The sequence below is a fragment of the Loxodonta africana genome, chromosome 3 (assembly GCF_030014295.1).
Source record: "Loxodonta africana isolate mLoxAfr1 chromosome 3, mLoxAfr1.hap2, whole genome shotgun sequence".
Taxonomy (NCBI): Eukaryota; Metazoa; Chordata; class Mammalia; order Proboscidea; family Elephantidae; genus Loxodonta; species Loxodonta africana.
In genome coordinates, this window is record NC_087344.1 from 201,209,013 (window position 1) to 201,231,198 (window position 22,186).

General features: G+C 41.8%; 1 protein-coding gene across 6 annotated transcripts in view; it reads left to right on the forward strand.

The window, feature by feature from the left end:
• Positions 1-22,186, forward strand: part of PBX1 (PBX homeobox 1) — a 364,215-nt gene that overhangs the window by 319,178 nt on the left and 22,851 nt on the right. For 3 of the 6 annotated variants that reach the window (XM_003415210.4, XM_010594923.3, XM_064282888.1), the window contains 4 exons: positions 36-171; positions 5,396-5,555; positions 12,601-12,713; positions 14,051-14,140. In XM_003415210.4, coding sequence (XP_003415258.1) covers positions 36-171; positions 5,396-5,555; positions 12,601-12,713; positions 14,051-14,140 — 499 coding nt within the window. Of the gene's footprint in view, positions 1-35; positions 172-5,395; positions 5,556-12,600; positions 12,714-14,050; positions 14,141-14,988; positions 15,018-22,186 lie in introns of all 6 variants that reach the window. The other 3 variants (XM_064282887.1, XR_010321590.1, XM_010594925.3) reach the window with 3 other exon arrangements.

The window sequence follows — 22,186 nt, forward strand, 5'->3', positions numbered from 1 at the left end:
AAGACTCTTTTTGTTGTCCTTGTTTCCTTTCTTAGGCGAAAGAGACGGAATTTCAATAAGCAAGCTACCGAAATCCTGAATGAGTATTTCTATTCCCATCTCAGCAACCCTTACCCCAGTGAGGAAGCCAAAGAGGAGTTAGCGAAGAAGTGTGGCATCACAGTCTCCCAGGTAAGGGACCCTCAACAGATGCGCCCTGTAGCTTGACCAGGGAGAACCTCATGGCAGGGTCTTGGAGGTCTTGCTTTACTGAATATAAATGCCTTTCAAATTCCATCAGCTAACGTCTTAAAATGGCAAGGTAAGCACATGATACAGATTTCCAGGTAAGTACCCAGCAGCACTTGAGAGGGACCAACAAGAATAAGTAAAATGTCAAACAAAATAGGGACAGGGTTCTTCCCACTGAGCACTGCCTTGCTTCAGGTGAGTGAACTATCTTAAATGTACCCGGAAAGCTATCTTCATTTCTCATGCTGTTTTCTCAAACATAGTTAATTCCTTAGCCCATTTTTTGCCCAACCCAGGGACTTTGGAAGTCAGTGAATGGCTCTAGTGGTTATGTAGCTTTTTAAATGAAAAGGCCTTAAATGTCTTCTCTTGACGTGGTGACTCTTAACTGATGGGGTGTAGGAATTTTAACATGTCACTATGATTATGTTGGGATGGTTGCTCAAAATGTCACTGAGTACCCCTTCCTCCCAAAGAGCGGTAACAATGGCAGCTTCCTGTTGACTTGGAAAGGTACATGATACAAGACTGTTAACAGACCCGAAGTCTTCAACATTAATGCAAAGTAGAAAGTTAGGCAATATTTATATCTGTACATTTTGTCCACCCAAAGGATCCGTGCAAACTTCTTATTCGGTCCGAACCACAATACCATCATTGAGCCTCTAGTCCAGACAAGTAATGATAGTTTTGAACTCTAACAGAAAAAGTTCTCCTGAAAATTATGTCGCGTACAAGAAAATCCAAACCAAATGTACTGGTATTCACATTAAAGGCAAGGGAGGGAGCGGGAAGAGAAGAGACTTATTCTAGTGAGAAGCTTCACCTAACATTTTCAGATGAAAAAGATGCTGTTTTGTATCACTGGAGCATCTGCACTTCCTTGAATTGAATCTCGGCTCCTGGTTTTCCCCACAGGGTGCTGATCCCATCAACTTTTGTTTAGCTAAGCATAATTAGGTCTAGCCAGAACATAGAACTCCACAAAGGGTACTTACAATGAAGGGGTTGCCAGGGCCTCCCCAGCAGATGTGGGTGATTTTGCAGCAGCCTTGGAAGCATCCTTTCAGATAAGACAGAGTGCCTTGACTTCTTTTTAACCCAGAGCTTCCTTAGGTGTTTCAGTCTCGCTAAAGGTCATGCACAGTACTGAAAACCCTGGGAAAGCAGAGCTTAAGTGATAGAACTCAAGTGGCCCAGTTTGGGTCTAAGGCTGTAATAACCATTCTTGTGCAAGTGTAGACCCCTTGTCCACACACACATACACACACACAAAAGGAATTGTGGTTTTTCGATATTTGCTGTAAGTTCAAGGAATATTTCCAGGTCTGTAAGTCAGACATCACTAACTCCCAGATCAGTGAGTTTCAGCTGTGGGATCTTCTGCCTCTAGAGTGGAATTAAATAACCCTATGGCCTGATTTCCAGATCCCTGTTGAAGTTAGAGTAAACTCTACAGAAACAAAAATGTATTATATTTAGGTAAAAGGTAGATTCCTGGCCCTGTCCCACAACCTTTCCTTTTTTCTTTATGGCAACTCAGTGTAAAAACAGTCTGTCCATTAAAATGATTATTTACTTATCGCGTTCCCTTTCCCTTTCCTCCATGCACCCCAAGGCCATGCCATTCCTCCCTCCCCATCACATCGCGCCCTTCCAACGACAGCTAAGTGGTTCCACCGCTACCAAAACATCCCAAAGGGAGACAGCTTGATATGATATCATAGAAACTTGGCAAGGGCCTTGCTTTTGCCAAGAGTCAACGGTGGGGATTTTAGGGACCTCACTCTGTTTGAGTTTTAGTTGCCCCAACTGTCAATCATAGTTTGTTTGACCACATGGTATAGTAAGTCTCCCCTTAGTTCCCAAGTTAAATGGATGCCTTTTGGGCTCTATTTTTCTGGTCTTTTTTTTGTTAATTATCACCCCTCCTCAAGATTCTCCTAGCTTGGCTTCATTGACACTATTCTTTCTGGATTTTCTTCATTCCCCTTAGGCTGCTCTCACTCAGTCTTCTTCAGGGGTCATATCTCTACCCGTTGCCATTCTGACTCATAGCAACCCTATAGGACAGAGAAGAACTGCCCCATAGTGTTTCCAAAGCTGTAATCTTTACGGAAGCAGACTGCCACATCTTTCTCCTGCAGAGCAGCTGGTGGGTTTGAACTGATGACCTTTTGGTTAGCAGCCAAGTGCTTGATCACGGTGCAACCAGGGCTCCTTCTATTGTCTGTAAACAAAACAAAACAAACAAAAAACCCCATTGGTGTCAAGTTGACTCCCACTCACAGCGACCCTATAGGACAGAGTAGAGCTGCATCGTACGGTTGGTTTCCAAGCCTATACATCTTTACGGAAGCTGACTGTCATATCTTCCACCTGGGGAGTAGCTAGCTGGTGGGTTCAAACTGCTGACCTTTCAGTTGCTAGCTGACCACTTAGCCTCTCCTGCCCTAAAACTATTGTCGTTTTTCTCCTTAGCCCTCTTCTCTTCATGCCTTAGCCAATGGTTCTTAGCCTTTTTTTTTTTTGAGTCACAGATTCTTTTGAAATCTACTAAAAGCTATTGATTCCTCTCCCGACTTAAAACAAAACTATGCTCATATGCTGAAATCTATTGACCATCTTCTTCCACTGTCCCTGGAAGACCCTTTGCGTGTGCCAGTGCCACTTGAAATATGGTCCATAGACAACAGCATCAGTGTTGGCGTGGGAGCTGCTTAGAAACGCACATTTTTAGGCCTCACCCCGGTCCTGAATCAGAATCTCCGGGGTGAGGCCCAGGAATCTTTTCTTTAACAAGGTTTCTATAAACACATAACTTTGACATCACTGTTCCACATACTTTATCTGAGTGATCTCTTCATGCTCACAGCTCCAAATATACCCGTCTTGTATATCCACATGGAGCCCTGGTGGCACAGTAGTTAAGAGATCGTCTACTAACCAAAAGGTCAGCAGTTCAAATCCACCAAGCTCTCTTTGGAAACCCTTTGGGGCAGTTCTGCTCTGTCCAGTAGGTTCACTTTGAGTTGGAATCGACTCAACGGCAATGAGTTTGGTTTTGGGGCTGTATTTCCACATGAGGCTCTCTGAGCACCAAACTAGTATATCTTATTAGCTAATGGATCTTGCCATCACTCTGCCTACAGGCTCTTCCAATGTAGTATGTTCAAAATGTGAATCAAATTCTACCAACAAAACCTATTATTCCCCCTGTATCATCTGTCTCAGACTTTGTCATCTGTGTATGCCCAGTGCCTACTACATAGTAGGCCCTTAGCACTTGATTGTTGAACAGTGAGTAAATTTATAAAAACACTACTTCTGTACATTGTCCAGTACATATGGTATCACCTCGTGGACAACGTAGGATATGCCTGAACTGACCTACTGTCTTTCCTACCAGTTCTTGTCTCGCTTAGAAGGGAACCGTTCCTATGACATGTCCCCCTCCGCTCCCTTTCTTCTCGTTTTTCTCATCTGTAGCTGGTTTAATTAGAACTCAGACGTTTCCTGTCTCGCTCGAAAGCCTTCCCAAACTACCTGTATCTTTTCTCTTTCTTCCAGCTCATCCAGTTACCTCTGAAAAATCTCCCTGCCTCTTTTTCTTCTCCCATCCCACTTATAAGTCAAAAAGCAACCATAACTATGATAAGTTAGTATAAACAGTGAAAATTATATGAAGAGAAACATGACTTTTGAAGTAAAATTAGGTATGCAGTAGTCTTTAAATGTACCAGAAGGCCCCTTTAGAACTTCTCCCTCCTCCAGTTTAACTGTTTTTCTTCTGTGGGTACCAGTATATTTATAATAAAGCATTTTCTTACTAATTTTTTTTCCTATCATTTACTAATATTGCAATGATATGGCTTTTTTTTTTTTTTTTTAATAGCAAAGGCATGGTATTTCTGCTGTATTATAAGCTGTATAGGTTATTGAGGGTTAGCTTTATAAGAAGTTTTAACTTTCCTAATGCATTTAAAAAATAAATATAGTTCTGCCAGAATTGTCTTTATATGCCATTTTTAGGAGATAAATATAAATTCTACATAAGCTGTGGTATGCGTGTTAGCAACTTCCCCTTCCCTCACAAAATTCATAGTTTGTTTTGTAATTATATAAAACCCACCGCGTTTTAGTTTGGAATCATGTCTGGAATACAGGGTATAAACCTTTCCTCCCCAGAGCAGGAATTATGGAGGTAAAACTTGAATTTAACTGTGTCTCCATTAGCATCTGGCAGAGGTCTTGGTATAAAGGGAACAGGGGCATAGAATCAAGCCAGGACAGCTGCTGGGAGCCACATGAAGGAAATAAATTAGCAAATGAAAGTAAATTAGGTTGCTTTTGTTTATTGGATTTAACATTTAAAGCCTGGAATTTAAAAGAATAATCAGTTGTGTGCTTCAGTTTTTCCTTATGTAGATGGTACCAAGCTTTGCACAAGATACTTAGTAAAATTTGGTAGATTGAATTGTATTAATCCTGAAGTCTATAATGCAATACAGCTAAGAATCTAAGTCCATATTAAAGGTATTTAACTTCTAAAAATTTGAAATGAATCTATCACATCATATGTTGACATGGATTTATACAGATATTTAAATGTCTATGTATTTTGCTTGCCCAAAGTCAGCTTTAGCATTGATAAGTAACAGGTATTTTCACCTAAAATATTATGTTTGTTTTAGTCATAGATGTAGGAGGTAAGCAAATGTAAAATGTATTCCCTAAATCAAAAGGGTCTTAGTTTAAATGAGGGAGAAAGACGTGGCAGCATGCTCCTGTAAAGATTACAGCCTTGGAAACCCTGTGGGGCAATTCTGCTTTGTCCTATAGGGCCACTATGAGTCGGAATCACCTTGAAGGCAGTGAGTTTGGGGTTCTTTTGTTTGGTTTAAATGAGCATCTTCTCTGTAGGAGAAGTGTCATCAAATGATTTTGCTAAATTTTAGTTATATGGAGCAAGAGAATGTCATTTTATGAGGTTGCTGCCCTTGAAGCTCTTAATTCAAATCTTTTAACTGATTTTGTGAAATCATAAATAGGATGAGACTAACTAGCCTGCCTCCTTAACGCTCCCATAAGCCCTTCCTTTTCTTCTGCAAAGTCTGTGAAAGATGACATAGTAACATTCACATCTTCTTTTAAACCACTCTAGGTATCAAACTGGTTTGGAAATAAGCGAATCCGGTACAAGAAGAACATAGGTAAATTTCAAGAGGAAGCCAATATTTATGCTGCCAAAACGGCTGTCACTGCTACCAATGTGTCAGCCCATGGAAGCCAAGCTAACTCACCCTCAACTCCCAACTCAGCTGGTTAGTTTTTTCTTTGATTTGGGGGATTGTTCCTCATTTTTTTACTTACTTTTTCTTCATTGGGATTTTCTTTTAATTCTTTGGGTTTTTGATTGGTTGATTTATGTATTTGGTTGTTGTCTTTTTCGTCATTGGTACCATTTTGTATTTTGCTTTTTATTTCCAAAGAGTAATGTGTTCTTATGTTTATAAGATGGGATTGCCTAGTGCTTTGCACTGACATATTCTGTCGATTTGAGATAGAAGCAAATTGGTTGGTTTTGACGAGAGGACCTCTGAATTCTCCTTTCAGAGGTGCTAATAAATAAACAAGACCCAACACTTAGAGATAACCCCTTGGGGTTCTGTCATTGGGCCTGTTTCATATAAAGTTTACATCCTTGTCTTTTTTGCTATTTCCATCATATAATGTCTCAGCCACCTGCTACCATACATTCAGTGTGGGGTTTTCACTCTTTTAGCAAATACCTCACTAAAATGTTCTGGTGTATAAAGCCAGGCTACAAATATACACACAAACACATACACAATGTTCTTTATTGTTTTATTTTGTTGGTTTTTTTTACTTACTGTTTTATTTTGTTGCATTTTATGTGTGTGCCTGTGTGTATAAACTGTAAAGAAAGTCATCAGTCATCAATTCAAATTATTCAGATTCCAGCTTTCACATTATACTGTTAGTCGTATACTGTGTCCCAGGTTTTATTTCAGTGACTATGTATTATATCCCTAATTTCAAGAATTTAGCCTAACATATTTTTGAGTGTGTCTTGTGCCATGAATTCTGAATTTCCATATGTGAAAAACATAGTCAGTAATCCACGCAATATAAACTTAGTGTCTGTATGTTATAGGAGACATATTGGTACAGCTTTTTTTTTTTTAATTGGTAAAGAAAAAACAGGTATTTCCTTATTAAATAAGCTTGACCTCGGATTGTGGTATTTTCTCCATAACGTACAAAATGCTCTGGTTTTAGCTGTGGTGTACATCCAAGAAAATTGATGACTCCAACTTTAAAGGGTCACAAATTTAAGTATGTTAGATCATAATAGGATTAAGAATCTAATTTCTAACATTTCTGAGGGTATATGATATATTTGCCTCCAAAGCTTGTTTGTCTGCCAAGTTTCTTTCCACCTTACCATGGCATTTTATTGGGGACATGCAGGTCTCCACCCACTGACGTCTTCTGTGAGCTTTTGGATGCACTAGTTTGTTATCATAAGGTTCTCCAAGTCAGTAGGCTATACCATCATAGCCTTCTGCTTAAAGGGAATCAGGCATGAAGAGTGGCCTGGGCTTTGTAAATATGGATACGGTAAGACGATGTAGAATTCACTACAGTTATATTTTTCCCAGCATCGCAAGTTGGGTTACTATGAGGAGAAGTTTGTTTCCTCCTTTTCCCATCATGGTTGATTGATAAAGGATCAAGGCCCACAGGTCCAATAACCAGTTTCCTTCTTCCCCACGTGGTCAACTTTTAAGCATTTCAGATCCAGCAACACTAGTTGACTTGCACAGCTAGGCAGACATTTTCACCTGTCTCTTTGAAAGAAGTACAGTTCTGTCAACATTAGCCAAAGCACACTCAACACTCCTGCAGAGGTTATCATAATGCAAAGCAGATATCAAAATGACTTTTTTCTGTCCTCGATATATCTGCATCGCAGATGGTTTAGGATGATTTATGACTAGTCCTCACAAGGGCCCTGTGGCCTCCCTTCATCACTAAATCTGTAATTTTTATTCTTTCGTGAAGCACGGAAAAAAGAAAAGCATTTTCACCCCCTACGCCTGTTTAAGAATCACGTTGACTCTTGTGGAATGTCAGTCTGTGGTTACAGTTTTCTAAGGACTGTGACTGTTCAGAGCACAGAGTAAACTGTCATGGACAATTTCAGCTGAGCCTTCCAGTTGTACCTGAGTTACTGGGAATAATGCAGAGAGGAACCCCTCTGTGGTGCTTTTACTAAAGGCGAGACAGAAGGTAATAATGTTGTATGTATGCAATAGCTTAGAATCTTAAAACATAAACATCTTAACAGGGAAAATTATAAATGGACCTTTCTATATTTTCTTTTGCTCTTAACATAACCCAAACCATTGTTTACATAAAGTGGGAACTTAAAAATACTCAAACTTTTCACAAAGGATCTTTACTCTCCTGTGTATTAGCTCTTCATTAATTTCAGAAGATAATAATTGAAGTAGGTAGCAAGTTTTAAATAAGAGGTTAATAGGCAAAAATTATATTTTGATTGAGTTTGAAGTCTAGAATTCTGGGACCTGGGAACTTTTGTATCCTCGGTACTGAAGTAATAAGTTTAAAAAGCAGGAATTTTTTTCCAGAAACTTTACGAAATAGAAATACTCGTTTCTACTGCAAGGAGGATGCTTTGCAAGTAACTTTTCTCCTTAGAGGATTCTGTACGAAGAGCAGTGCTTTAGCACCTTTACCTAGATTAAAAAACACTTTAAAATATCGCTCTTTGTTGGTATGGGCCTTGTCTCCCATTACCTCAGACATAGTTCAGCAAAGTCACTTGGGCCTGGGACCTGTGACAGATTAGCAAGCATTTGGAGACACTTAGCGTGCTTCACTTTTTACGTCAGCAGAGTTGGGCAAAATGTAGGGAGCAAAAGAATAGAAGGAAGGAGAGAAAATTGAGTTTTGAAAGAAGAAAGCAAAGATGGGAACCAGCTGAAGCAATAGTGTAAGCTCGTGTGGGGGTGAAGAACATCAGCACATTCAGCCGTGAAGGCTTTCTCTCCAGCACTATTTAGTCAGTGGAAAGCCCTTGTACCTATTTTTATTTCATCCCTAATGGAAGATTTGGTTATTTTTCCAAGTTGGCGGAAGGTTATTATATTAAAACCCCTGGACCTTCACTTGCTAAGAAAAGTTTGCATAGAATACGCAGAAACCAGTTGCTGCCAAGTTGATCCCAACTCACGGCGACCCCATGTGTGTCAAAGTAGAACTGTGCCCCACAGGGTTTTCAGCAGCTGATTTTTTAGAAGTAGTTTGCCAGGACTTTCTTCTGAGGCACGTTTGGGTAGACTCACACCTCCAACCTTCTGGTTAGCAACCAAGCACATTACTGTTCGCAGCACCAGGGCTTCCATAGCATAAGCAGCTAGAGAGGATATAAGGCATCCAGAAAAACTGACTGGCGCTTCTAGTAAATCCTCAGGAAACCTTTTAATATTGTTTTTTAAAATCAAGTGAAAGATTTTATTCCATTGATGTTTTCTGTTGTGTTCTTTCTTCCCCTATTTCTCTCCTTTGTTCCTAAGTGGAAAATGGAAACTTGGCCTCCTGAGATTGGAATTCTCCAACCTTCACGTGTATACTTACCAAAGGGGTTTCATATTGAACCAGGCAACCCTTCACTTTTTCACTCTGCCCTGAGTAGAAGGTAACAATGATCCTGGTAGCTCAACAGAGGAAGAATCATGGGAAATCAAACATGAGACATAATTAAGCTTGCATCTAGCTACAGGCTCTATCTTTGGAGCCTCCAAGTGACATGGGAATCCGAGCTGATCAGGATGGTTACCTTATCTACCAGGAGCCTCCATGTGTAAATTAGAAAAATTAGGCTAAAACTTGTAATGCAACTGCGTCATTAAAAGATTATGAGGAAAAACTCAAACACTCTGAGTTCCTTGGGAGAAAGAAGTAAATCCATACCTGCTGTAGGCCAATGGTTCTTACCTTGGGGTAGTTTTGTCCCCAAGGGGACATTTGGTGATATCTGGAGACATTTCTGGTTTTCAGAATTTAGTGTGTAGGGGGTGGGGGTATGCTGCTACTGGCATCTAGTGGATAGGGCCGGGGATGTGGCTGAACATCCTACAATGTGCAAGACATTCCCCCACCACAAAGAATCATCTGACCCAAAATTTCAATAGCGCCAAGGTGGAGAAACCCTGCTCTAGGTTTGGGCTTTATCATTATTATTCTGTTTGAATTATGAAGTTGATTGTGTTTTCCTAAACAAATACAAGTCTCCTGAAGACTCTTTAGAGTAATGTATTCAAGTGTCTTATGAACGTGGGTGTTAATACATTTCACATTGTCATGTTTGCCTGAGGAAATGTGTTAGAATCCATATAGGTGATCCCTTATTGCTTTTCTGTCATGTTGAGTGCAGATTTAGCTCTGTGAATGCCCCGAATGTGTGGGTAGCAGCTTAAATGAGCCACTTGCCCCTCTTTCCAAGTCAAGTTCAGAACCTTTTCACTGACAAGCACATCTTAAAATGTGCTTCTCGTAATGGCTTAATACTTTACAACAACCTGCAGGTAAGGTGACCGAATGACTTTCTCGGCCAACCAGGTAATTCCGTTTCCGCTCTCGGAGAATTCCACAGTGCCTCCAAGAGAGCCCGTTCACTATTTGACTATGAATTATACACTTCCCAGGAGGTTACCCATTCTGCCTTAGGTTCTTTCCAACTTCCAGTACCAGAGGAAGGACATGGCTGGCCTCCCCTTGTTACTTAAATTTTTTGTGAGGACTTCTGTCTGCTTTATTGTGGTATTAATGGCAACCTGGGCTCTTGCTCAAAGCAATCACTGCCTCTAGACACTTATCAGAGAGTGAGAACCATGGGGTGTTGTACATGGGTGTTCAGAGACAATAAACCACTGAAGCAGCACACCAAGAGCACAAGGGACTCTTCGTGCAATTACTGCCCTGATGCAAATGCATTTGTACATGAAGTACGTCTATATGCGCATATTTATCTCGGTGTACATTAAGCAGCCAGACATATTTACAACTTATCTACGCACATATATTTTTTTTAAATCATCTGTGTCAGTTGCAGCGTATATCTTGTAAATGGTGCGTTCCGTGCCTTCATGGTTTCATTGATGCCATGGTACCTGGCAACAGGGTAGGCCTTTGGGGCTTTCTCCCATTTCACAGTTTCTGCTAATTTCCAATAAACTGTCAGCCAAGCATATAGCATTTGTGTTCATTACATTACGTAGTATTTGACTGGGAGACAAATAAAATACCTGGGCTTCAAACTGAACATTTTCAGGAAAAGAAAAACATCGCTGATGTGACATATAAACAATTATAATTTGGATTCTTGGAGGTGACTCTTTTTGGTTCTGATAATGTCTAAATATGACCTTGCATTTTAACACTTAATACAAAATGGCTTTTATTATTTAGGTTATATCTCTCTGATTAAAAAAAAAAAAAGATTTCATGTAACTAGTGTGTAGAGGCCTGGGTGTTGTATATCTTAACATGAGAATGTGATCCATGCCGCACAGTGTTTCCCTGTGTTGGCGAAACAGTTTCAAATACGGGTACCATGTTAATGGAAGGCAGTTCAGGCCGAAGTCTTCACCCCAGTAACTAGGTGTAAGCCACACTGGTCAGATCATGTGCCTATTTTGCCAAGACCCAACTTCTCTAATTCCTTTCAGATACACTAAAGTGAGAAACACGTACCAGATGAAACAGGAGATGTTATGGTGCAGTGGAAGATGCCATAGCGCTTTGGTTAATGCTTATGTCTCCCCATCTCCCAAGAAAAGCATTTTTTTTGGTCTTCCCGTGAGAGAAGAGCAAGAAGGGAGTTAGAGTTAAAGATCGGCCTGTGAAGCAACATTGATAGTTAGCCCCTGGGTGTATTTGGATGAACATCCTCAAAGAACAGAGAGAAATGGAGATACCTTTTCAGTCAGGATAGTCCCCACCTTTGTATATCATCTGCTTCCTCGAAATGGCTATTGCCTTTGAAGTATGAGGATCCCATGGATAGACCAGCATAGAGCAGAGTGGCAGAATTTAGCATTTGTCACCAGTTATGCGATCCTTTTATGGGGAGGAAAAAAACAAAAACCGTCTTCTGCTTAGCAGTAGCTTTTCATGTGGAGCAGGGCAGCTCTCCAGGAGAGCTCCAGCCCTCATCTTGGGAGAAAAGAATGTGTCAGAGCTGAGGCATGACTCACTGTTGGGCGATTCCACACAGATGATGGCTGTCCGAATATGAGGGCAAGAGAGCAATTTGAGCAATATAGGGTTGGAAACAATAGAGTGGAACTGACCTGGGTCCCTAAGGTCTCTCCTTTCCAGGCTAACGTCACGTTTTAACCAAACCTTGCACGTTGAGCTTTCTTTCCTTAATGCGCTGAGCTGCATGATGACTCAGAATAATAATAATAATAATATCGAGCTTTTCCACCACCGTGTGTTTAGGTTGAGGGTGGGCTAGGTTTAACACAGTATAACTAGGGGGTGATGCCAGGATAAACCTAAAGGCTATTTGTGGTTTCTTCTCTGGGAGGTGAAAGCAGATGGTTAGCTGCCCTCTTAAGGCCCACTTATTATCAGCATTTCATATTTCATGCATGCACTTAAGTCCCTGGGCCATTATTCTGTTTCATCTTCCTCCAAAATGCAGGTGGCAAGGAAGGGTACATGATTTTATATATTCTTAGAGTTGTCAAGGCTCTTCTGGGACCCCACCTTCTCGCTAGAAATCAGGGCCAGCTCTATGTGTGACAATATCTCCAAGCACTCCCCTTGCAGGTGTGACCCCTCACATAAGGGTAGGCGAGCGTGGCAGTAGCATACTTAGAACCCAGTCGAATGACACATGAGCTCCACTCTGGTGGCAGGACCCTCAGTGACAAGCCCATATTCCTCAGCTTCTGGTCCTCTGGCCAGGAGTAGAATTGTAGAGCCATGAAAGAGAAATCCTTTCTGTCTCATTCCAAATAGACTAAGTTAAGAATAAATGTTCCCTCTCTCAGCCTGAAGTTGCTAAGGGGAAGCAATCCTATTGGCAACGTGTAGTAAGTAAGGTGTGGCTTCACATAACATGAATATGCACCCCTTAATGCTTGCTCTGCTCTCTTCATGCTACTAACCAAACTCTGTTGATGTTGTTTTCATTTTCGTTTTTATTAGGGGGATTGCTTTGCATGTCATTCCTCCTCTTGGCTTTTAGTTACAGAGGTTGAGCCTTTTCCTTTCTGTGATTCAGGTGCCTCACTCTTTCCTTTCCAGGTTCTTCCAGTTCTTTTAACATGTCAAACTCTGGAGATTTGTTCATGAGCGTGCAGTCACTCAATGGGGATTCTTACCAAGGGGCCCAGGTTGGAGCCAACGTGCAATCACAGGTAGGGACCCAGCCAATGTGCCGCCAGGTGAATGCATTAGAGTCCAAGAGCCCTCAATCCTATTGGCACTTCCTGCTCCTGTCTAGAGAGAGAGAAGAAAACAAAAACAAAACAAAAAAAAAACCTTACCAACAACCAAAACAAAGACAACCATTGTCGTGGGGAATCTCGTCCACACTTTGTGAATGCATTTGGCTCTGGCTTGTCAGTCACACTAGAAAGGCAGGAGAGGAGCAGCAAGAACAGGTGAGGTGACCAAGGTGTATCAGGCAAGTGGAACCAGAGTGTTCTTTGCTCACTGAAGGGAAAGGAAGGAACTCAGTCCATTGTCTCACTTTCCAGGTCTCCCGCTCGTTTGTTGGTTTCCTACACTCGATATTTGCCAGATAAGGAGGTAATGAATGAGTAGGCAAATATATTGTGCTTTTATTTTAAGCTTTAAAAACACCCAGCCAGGTTGACTAAACTCATCTTCTCAGTCATCCTTGGGGTTAAGGGACTTGGGTTTCTGGTGATGAGTCTAAGTCCATGTTGAGAAGCAAAAACTCAAGTCATGTAGCATGAAACCTCAGTGCTCTTCATTAAGCAGATCCCCTCCACTACACCTCAGGAGGTCATCCTACCGTCTCAGCCTGAAGCTTGATGGAAGAGGGCAAAGCAATATGCTCTGGGTCAGAATGATGAGGGAAGTTCTAAGCCATGTCAGTCCGATTTCCCACCCTACATGTGGAACAGGAAGCATTACCTGCTCGCAGCAGACCAACTGTTGGTCGGTGATTCAGCCTCCTTGCTTAGGAAACATTTCCTGGAAATAAGAATAAAGTGACATGGACAGACTTTGATCAAGTGACTATACAGCTGGCCCTCATTTAAGTTCTCCAGAAAACAGGGTCTTCAGTCACATACCTCTCCCTCTGTGAGATGGCTGCCCAAGCCCTCCTCTAAGCAGAACCTTGACTTTTATAGGATACCAGCAAAGGAGAAGTCATACAGAATGATCCATAGGGAAGAAAAACAGGGAGAAGGAAACCCTCGAACCCCGTGCACTCACCCCAGTCCCTCCCAGCTCTTGCACCACTCTTGAATTAGTTTCATTGTGGGGAATCCCAGCTTTCTTTTACCATTTGACCGTCTTGCTCACTGAACTGAGAACTGATAAAGGATTTGGCTTATAAAGAGGGCTCAGCCTCCTTCTAATGGACGCTTCCCCAGGAAGAGCATCTCCAAAATGGTGATGCTGATTTGATGTGCCCAAACGGTAGCCCGTGTGATGATAATCTGCCTCCCTTTGCCTGCGTTTTCCTGACTGATTTCTTCTCTGTTGTTCATCTGTTTAGGTGGATACCCTTCGCCATGTTATCAGCCAGACAGGAGGATACAGTGACGGACTCGCAGCCAGTCAGATGTACAGTCCGCAGGGCATCAGTGTAAGAAAACAAGGCGCACCCCCTTTTTTTTTTTACTCTATCACTACCAATTATTTTAAAGCCACGGGGCTTGGAATGCCACTTAGTAGGACTTGCCTTAGCCTTACAGTCGCCTAGTTTTTTCGTCTGTCTCGGTCATGCCATCGGCAGCGTTCTACCCACAAAAAACGTGGCGATTGGTCAGGCTTCATGTAGGCAGCTGGCGTCTAGGGCTGTCAGACACAATCAGTGTTTGCGTGGCACCTGCGGCCACATGCACTCAGCTGAGAGGAGCTGCTAAACAGGTGACACCTAGTACAACAGTGGTAGGAAGAAGCATCATCACAAGCTAAGGCCTGGGAACCTGGGAAGGAAAACCAACAGCCAAAGCTCCTTGCATCCAGGTCTATGGTCTTAAAAAAAAAAAAAAAACTTTCTCCAATCTGTCTGTGGACAGCAACAACAAAAAATTAGCTCAGATGCCGAGTATGTTGAAGGGATGGGGAGGGGTGGGGACCATCTTCTACTTGTTCTTGGGTGCGCTGGCGGCTCCTGACTAGCATGAAAATTCATAGCGACAAGCTATGTCGCACAGAGTGAAATCGATCAGACAGACACAGGGAGAACTGAGTGTAGATTTGGGACAGCAATCCAACTTGATTTCTCAGATCAATCGTCCGCTATCTCAGCAGCAGTGACAGCAAGCGGGGACAAGAGGGCAGCATGGAAAAGGAGGCTGTTCTTAGATCAGGGCCGATTTTCTGGGCTTTTAGAGGTCACCGGAGGCTCCAGCGGAAGTGTTGGCTCAAAACTATTGAAGAAAGCGATGGTTGGTTGGTGGTGATAATTTTTTCATTTGTGTCTGTTAGGATTAAACTGGGGAGAGAAGGAAGCAAAGGTAGGTGTAATTTATTAATGTACCATAATACTAGTCTGTACTAATTGAGGTACAATGTCTGCAGTGAAAGAGTTGATGGCCCCTTCAACTTTGCAGTGGTCAAATTATACATGATCATGGCCAGGTTAGAAGGCATCAAGAGAAGACCAGCTATTTTGCCAAATGAGGAATGTTTGAAAGAATTAGGAATTCTTAGCCCGTGGAAGAGAAGATCTGGGTGAGACACGATCGTTTTAGACATGCTCGTCTTCGAGAGGGATTAGATTCATACTGAATGCTTTAAAGAAAGTAGGAGAGGATCACTGCAAAGAGACTCAGATGCAGATTCCCTTCAACATTAACGGGCCTTTTTCACAGTCAGAGTTGTTCAAGGAAGAGGGAGGCTGCCTCTGGAAATCAAGAATTCACTGTCACTGGAAAAGTTCAGGCACAGCTTGGCTAGCTGGTTGGTGAGGATGTTTAGAGGGGTCAAGCACAGATCCTGATGGATCTTGGTGACATTTAAGGCCCCCTTCTTTTCAGAAATTCTTTATTTTATACCTTTTTTAGGCAGATTGCCCTCTGAGTTTATATCATATTCATCAAAACCTTCTCTGAGAGGAAAGCAGGGCTGTCGAAGTCAGCCCTGTTAGACATACTCTAGGTAATCATGTCAGTTTCTAGGAAGGATTTCCAGAGGATTCTACTACTTGGTACTAATAATACTAATTACTGTTACTGTATTCATAATACCAATTATTAGTAGTGTATTAATGTCTAATTCACCAGAGGCTCCATTTACAAAAATACAAGATACCATGGTGGGGATGTACAGTCTCAAAAATGGTTTCTGGAAGGATGGAATTGCTCTGTGTTTGTGTGTACATGCACATTTATGCATTTCCTGAGTATTTTTTATATATAGGATAGATTTTTCCAGAGAAATGTTGCTCTGTGCGTAAGTGGAAGAGAAGAACATGAGAAAAGTCTCTAGTGTGAAGACAGCAACATAGGCATTCTTAGAAAAGGGGACTGGGCAGGAAATGGGCTGACAGTTCTGCTATTTGGCATCTGTCATTCCTAATCGGGCAGCCCAGAAGATAGCAGCACTCAGACTCTGGGGCCACCACTGACCCCTGTGACGTCACCTGGCGGCCTGGGAGTCATTTCTGAAAGAGTGTAACCAAACATGTGCAGACAATTATGTCTGATTGCCTAAGCCGGCCACAAACCCTGGGCTTGAGAATGCCACTTGAAAGAGTCTGTCGTTTTGCACTGATTGTTTTTTTCTCTGTGAATGGTGGTTATTTCATTTCTGGTTTCTTAATATGCAGGGTAGATGAATCAACAGCTGCTCATGATGTGAGATGTTTGTTTGGTATCAGTTTTAAATTTTGCCACCTGCAGGAGACTAAGCCTGGTATAGTGAGATGTATTTTTAGATGGTGGCATTAGACACTGAGAAGTGTATGTGTGCAGATTAGGGCTGTAGCTGCCAGGAGCAGAACGAGAGGGAGAGAAGAGGAGGGGAGACAGAAAGAGACTGGACAGGAATGAGAGATTTGCGCCAAGAAATAAAAATAAACAGTTTGTAAACCCAAAGCAGAGATGGAATTCCCAACTGGCCTCTGGATTGTGTTTCATTCTGTGGAGGACACTTTCTGGGCAGCTTTTACCCTCTTCCCTGGCAGGGTTTTCATAGCACCCACCCATGTCTCATCCAACCCACATCTGTTTTAAATCCTCTAAAGTTCAGACCGAGGAGCCCTGGTGGCGCAACAGTTAAGTGCTCGGCTGCTAACCAAAAGATTGTCAGTTCAACCCTGCCCACCAACTCCCCGTGAGAAAGACCTGGCAGTCTGCTCCTGTAAAGGTTACAGCCTAGAAAGCCTTATGGGACAGTTCTGCTCTGTCACATGGGGTCACTATGAGTCAAAAATTGACTCAACAGCAGCTGACAACAACAACAAAGTTCAGACCACTTGCCTTAAACTACGACCATGTAGCAATGGGGTTGCAAGGTGCAGCAGTAAGACTCCTGTACCTGGAGTTGAAAGACAGGCCCTGACAAGCTTCTGTGTGGCTGTGGGTAGGCATCTAAGCGCCCTTCTATAAAATGGGGCCAGTAATTCATACCCTTAATACCTCAAGGGCTGCTTTAGGGAAAATGAGAAAATAAGTAGGAAGAACTTGACGAAGCATAAATTGTTCTGCGTGAATGCAGTATGAAATGTTATAAGCGATAACTTTCTAATTTGACCTTTTCCCCCATTCGTGTGAGCAGTTTTCACAGTAGGTGGTTCCTAGTGAGGACAGGCTCGGGCAAAGTTGTCACTTTTTTTCTCTTCTCATGGAAAGGTATGCTTTTGAGATGGATATAGAGTTACTCAAGGTCTCAAGACCCCCTTCCTTAGCCACTGTGAGAATTAAATTATACCTCTTTAAGTACTTTGTGTTCTCAAATGACAACGGGCAATGCTTACTAGGTTTAGAGTGGCTTTAAGTAATGGAGGGAGATTATTTCACTTCTCTGTCAATCAGACATACTTAAAGATCACTTAGCTATCTATCGCATCCATTCTTTCCATTCCCACTGCCACCATCCTGGTTCTAGAAATAACTCATTCGCTGCAATACCCTCCTAATTACTGTTACTGCTTTGACTTCCTTCTTTCACCTTTACTCATCCCCTGGACTAGGAAGACATTCCTTGCTCAGAAATCATCCGTGGCTCCCCAATGCCCACCTAAGCAAGCTCAAACCCTGAATCTGGCATTCAACGCCCTCTACCCTCTCACTCCAACCTACTTGTCCTTCCAGCCTCATCCTCCATCACCAAAGTAAACTCTGGACGCCAGTCAGTGTGGTCAGCTCCCCCTTACCTGGTCAGGCACTTGCCCCCACATTTGCTCGTCTGTCCCATCGACAAAGATGTTCTTTCATCCCTATACCACCTTCTTATCTCACCCCACTGTCAAAATCAGACTTGTTCTTCCCCGCCCAGCTCTCCTTGCTGTGTCTTTCTCTTAGCCCTTTGCCTCTCTTTTCTTCTCAAGGTACAGAGAATATACCCCTATTACTTGGTCTTTGTGTCTTTCATTCCCAAATATATATACGACCCTAAAATGTATATATTAGTTGCTTGAAACATGTCTTTTGCATGAATAAGTGAGAATGGAGAAGACAAGATACGATTGAATTAAAAACACACTTTAATGATCTATAGCCATGTCTTAGGTTTTCTCTCAGCCTTAAAGTATCTGGCCATAGTTTTTATTACAGATGTTTCACTAACCCACAAATAGACTGTCTTTTTAGTGCAAAAGCGTTAAAAGGGCCTGCTTTTTGGAATGAGTTTTCTAAACGTTTTGGCCAATGCAGATTGTCTGAGAATACGATTAGAATCAGCACTGAATATGTAAAGTCAAGGGGTGATGATAATGCTCAAAGAGAACCATCCCTTTGCTTACTTGAACTGATTTTACCCTAAGCCATTCATCCTGCCGTGTAACAGTGTTTCTGACGGGATTTTCTTTGGCTCCCTAGTAAATGTAGGTCTAGAACCTGCGTGGACAACCCGGTGGAAGGTGGAAGCAACCTGAAATCAGGAAGTTTGGATTCTTCTCATGGCTTTTCTTTCACTGAGTCACTTTCACCTCTTTGTCGTTGCTTCATCTGAAAAATTTGCCAGTTTACGCAGATGAGCAAGCTCTGAGGTGCCTTTTATAAAGCTCAATAGTTCTAGAATCCTACAAGTAGGATCTTTGATACTTACTGTTGGCTCAAGGGACTTCAGACTCAAGTGTAGCGTTCTCTCCTAAAAAAGTTCTTTCATTATCATTAGCCTGACCCATACTTCCTAGCCCACCCCACTGCCCACCCCTCAGATTGTATCTTCAGGCCCTAAATGGAAAGGAGGAAGAGCTCACTTACGTGAACTTTTTTCCCTTTCAATTCTCAGAGATTTGTGATAAGAGAAAGCGTTATTCTTTAGAGTGAAAAAATTCATTTTTTTTTTAATGTGAGTTAAAGGGGTGGCTTCACTCCAGCCAGTCTTACATGTATATAGTCACCCCTGTAAGATTTTTCTTAATCAAGAGTCTCAGTGAAACTGGAAATAAAGTGTTTGCGTTCTCTCTGTAAGGGGAACACGCTCTTAACATCACCTTATGATAGAAAAGCCTCATTAATTTGGCTTTGTGACAGAATAATGGAGTTTTTCTCTATGTAAACCATAATATAGGTGTTTTTTTTTTTTCCTCTCATATTAGAGGAAAAAAGGACATTCCCTAGGAAAATAAATAGAATGTAAATCATTAGAACAAAAATCGCCTCCTATTTAAGTGAACACATTACATACATTTGAGTATCACAAGGGTTACTTGGTAACACTTGGCAACATGCCCTAATTTTAAGTGTTTTAACTACTTCTGAGGGATTTCCCTCCATTTAAAGTAGATTTTAATACTATAGAATTGTAGCACTGGGGAGTGAAGGTGATAATTAAAATTCACAGGCAAATCTTTAGAAATTCACTTTAAGTATACAGAGTTTCAATCCTTCTATCCTACCACGCTGAATTCAAATTTGAAGGGATTAAAATATATCAGTTGCCTTTGGGGACCTTCTGGTGCTTCTGCCAGTGGTCAGTGAAGTAGCCACAGGCCAGAGGTAAGTGAAATGGGGAGGAAGCGTGGGTCTGGGCATGCCAAGCTGGCGCTAAAGGCAGAAGGGGCAGAGTAGACAGGCTCCCGCCCTCAAGACACTTACAGTCTGGCTCTCCTTCCTGACAAGCCAAAGGGAAACAAAGTAAGTCTCCTTACTTCTTACGTGACAGAGCCTTTAAACGTTAAAGCCATACCAGCTGAGCATTTGAGGCCAGAAAAGCATTTCATTTCAGCCCCAAAATTGCTGGAGAAGCACAAAATCATTGTTTTACAAGTAATCCATCTTTTTTTCCCCAGCCGCCAGGTGAAAGCCTTTTAAAGGCAACAGAAATCAAATGAGGCCACACCGTTTATTGGCTTATTCACACATCCATTCATTCATTCATGTATTCGCTCATCCATCTATTCATTTAATGAACGTGTGATCATTAGCATTTTTGACTTCAGGGAAAGAAGCTTCATTATACTATATCCAGGTCAAGGTATAGAAACCTTGTGCCTGAGAAGATGGAAAACCTTGAGGCCCATTGGGAAGTATTTTGCTTTTGGTCTAGTTTAACACTTTGTCTGGGATGAGATTTCATGTTCTTAGAAAACAAGGACAAGGGAGCCAACCAACTCAGTAGTCTAAGAGGAAATCTGAAATTCTATAATAGAAGAGAGGAGTTTAAGAACAATCAGCAGTAGTTTGAAAAGTCTGCTCTGCCAAGCCAAACAGACATACCATGCATGAATTTATGATACTAAGCATCCTTTTGTGGAGACTCCTTTTCTCTTTGTGGAATTAATTCATCATGACCGATTTTGTTGACCTCAAACCTAATGATATGATCACTCCAAATATCATTACTCAGGGTGTGTGTGTGCGGGTGCGCACATTCCGTTCCTACCGCTTTCTGGCTGTACGGCTGTGAACAAGTCACTCTCCCTTAATAGACCTCATTTTCCTGAGCTCTATAAAGGACAATTGAGCTGGGTGATCCCTAAGGCCTCTTCTAGCTCTGGAATGTCTCTTCCAATCCCACATGATAGGATTCTACTTATAAACAATGTTTTTCCATTTCTAAGAAAATGGGGGAGGAGGGAATATACCTCATAGCCATAAATAAAAGGTAGAATTGTGTTTGGGAGGATGACAGTGTATGCCACGAAAGGAATTGGCGGACCCCCCCACACACACCAAGCTGGACCCACATGTGTGGCCATGGTACCCTTGCTGGGTTCCGTTAGTGTTGGTCTTCCTGCTCTGTAGAGAAAAATCAAAACCTTGAAAGGGCAGTTTGTTCTTGTGGTTGCTCCTGAAAGTGGTATGGCCCTTCTCAGAAACCAAACCAAACCCTTTGCCATCGAGTTGATTCAGATTCACAGCGACCCGATAGGACAGAGTAGAGCTGCCCCACAGGGCTTCCTAGGCTGTAAATCTTGAGGAACTCAGAATGCCACATCTTTTTCCCATGGAAAGGCCAGTGCGCTCAAGTCACCAACATTTCAGTTAGCAGCCGAACACTTAACTACTGTGCCACCGGGGCTCCTTATGGCTCCTCTCGACCTTAGTAAATATTAAGCTAATTAAATAGACTGAATTTAATTGTGGGAAACATTAACGTTAATTTCTGAAGACGGCCCTCTTTTTGCTGGGTCTAGCCTCACTGCTTCTTGGCATCTAGGAAGCTGTGTTCTTAGAAAAGCTGGTTTTCAGATAAAAACTTACACTAGAGTTCTTTGTTAGGAGACCCCATTGTTATTTTAAAATTTAGTAAAGTCTTTAATTTCCCCATAGAGTTCATCTCGGCAGTATTTGAGTTTAAGGAAATTCCTTTTCCGCATCTCTAAATATTAAGAGCTTTTCCAAATTGACAGAATGAATAAATGAATGAATTAATGAAACAGTCAGCAAATATTTATTGAGAGCCTTCAAATATTCATCATCAGGAATACAAGGACATAGCTCTTGTACTCCACCAAGTCATAGAAAGCTAAAAGAATGGGGAGTTACCTGGTCTAGTAGTCCCTGCTTCTCTGAAATGTAGGACTCCCTCCCCCAATATAGTTAGTTCTCCAGTTTTTTAAAGTGTTTTGGGAATGGCAGTTGTAAGAGGTATTTACACACACGCACACAAAGTATTTGAATTGCTTATAAACATAGATTGTTTATAAACATAAACATAGATTGACAACTTGCCATTTTTTATAGATTTTTGCAAGTAACCATGCCAAAGGCTGTTCTTTCCCTCTAGAACAGTGCTGTTCAGTCAGTTAAGGGGTAACCACATATGGCTATTAAGCACTTAAAGTGCAGTTAGTGTGACTGCAGAAAGGGATTTTTAATATTATCTAATTTTAATTAAATTTAAAAAGCCACACCTGACTAGTGGCTACCACATTGGACTGTGAAGCTCTAGGTGCTCTGCCATTAGTTTGGTGGCTACCAAAGGTGAGGTGACTGTGTTTGAGCTGTGACCATTTGCAAAAACAGAATAGACACAAAAAAACACAGAGCACAGAAAAGCGTACTTTCTATTT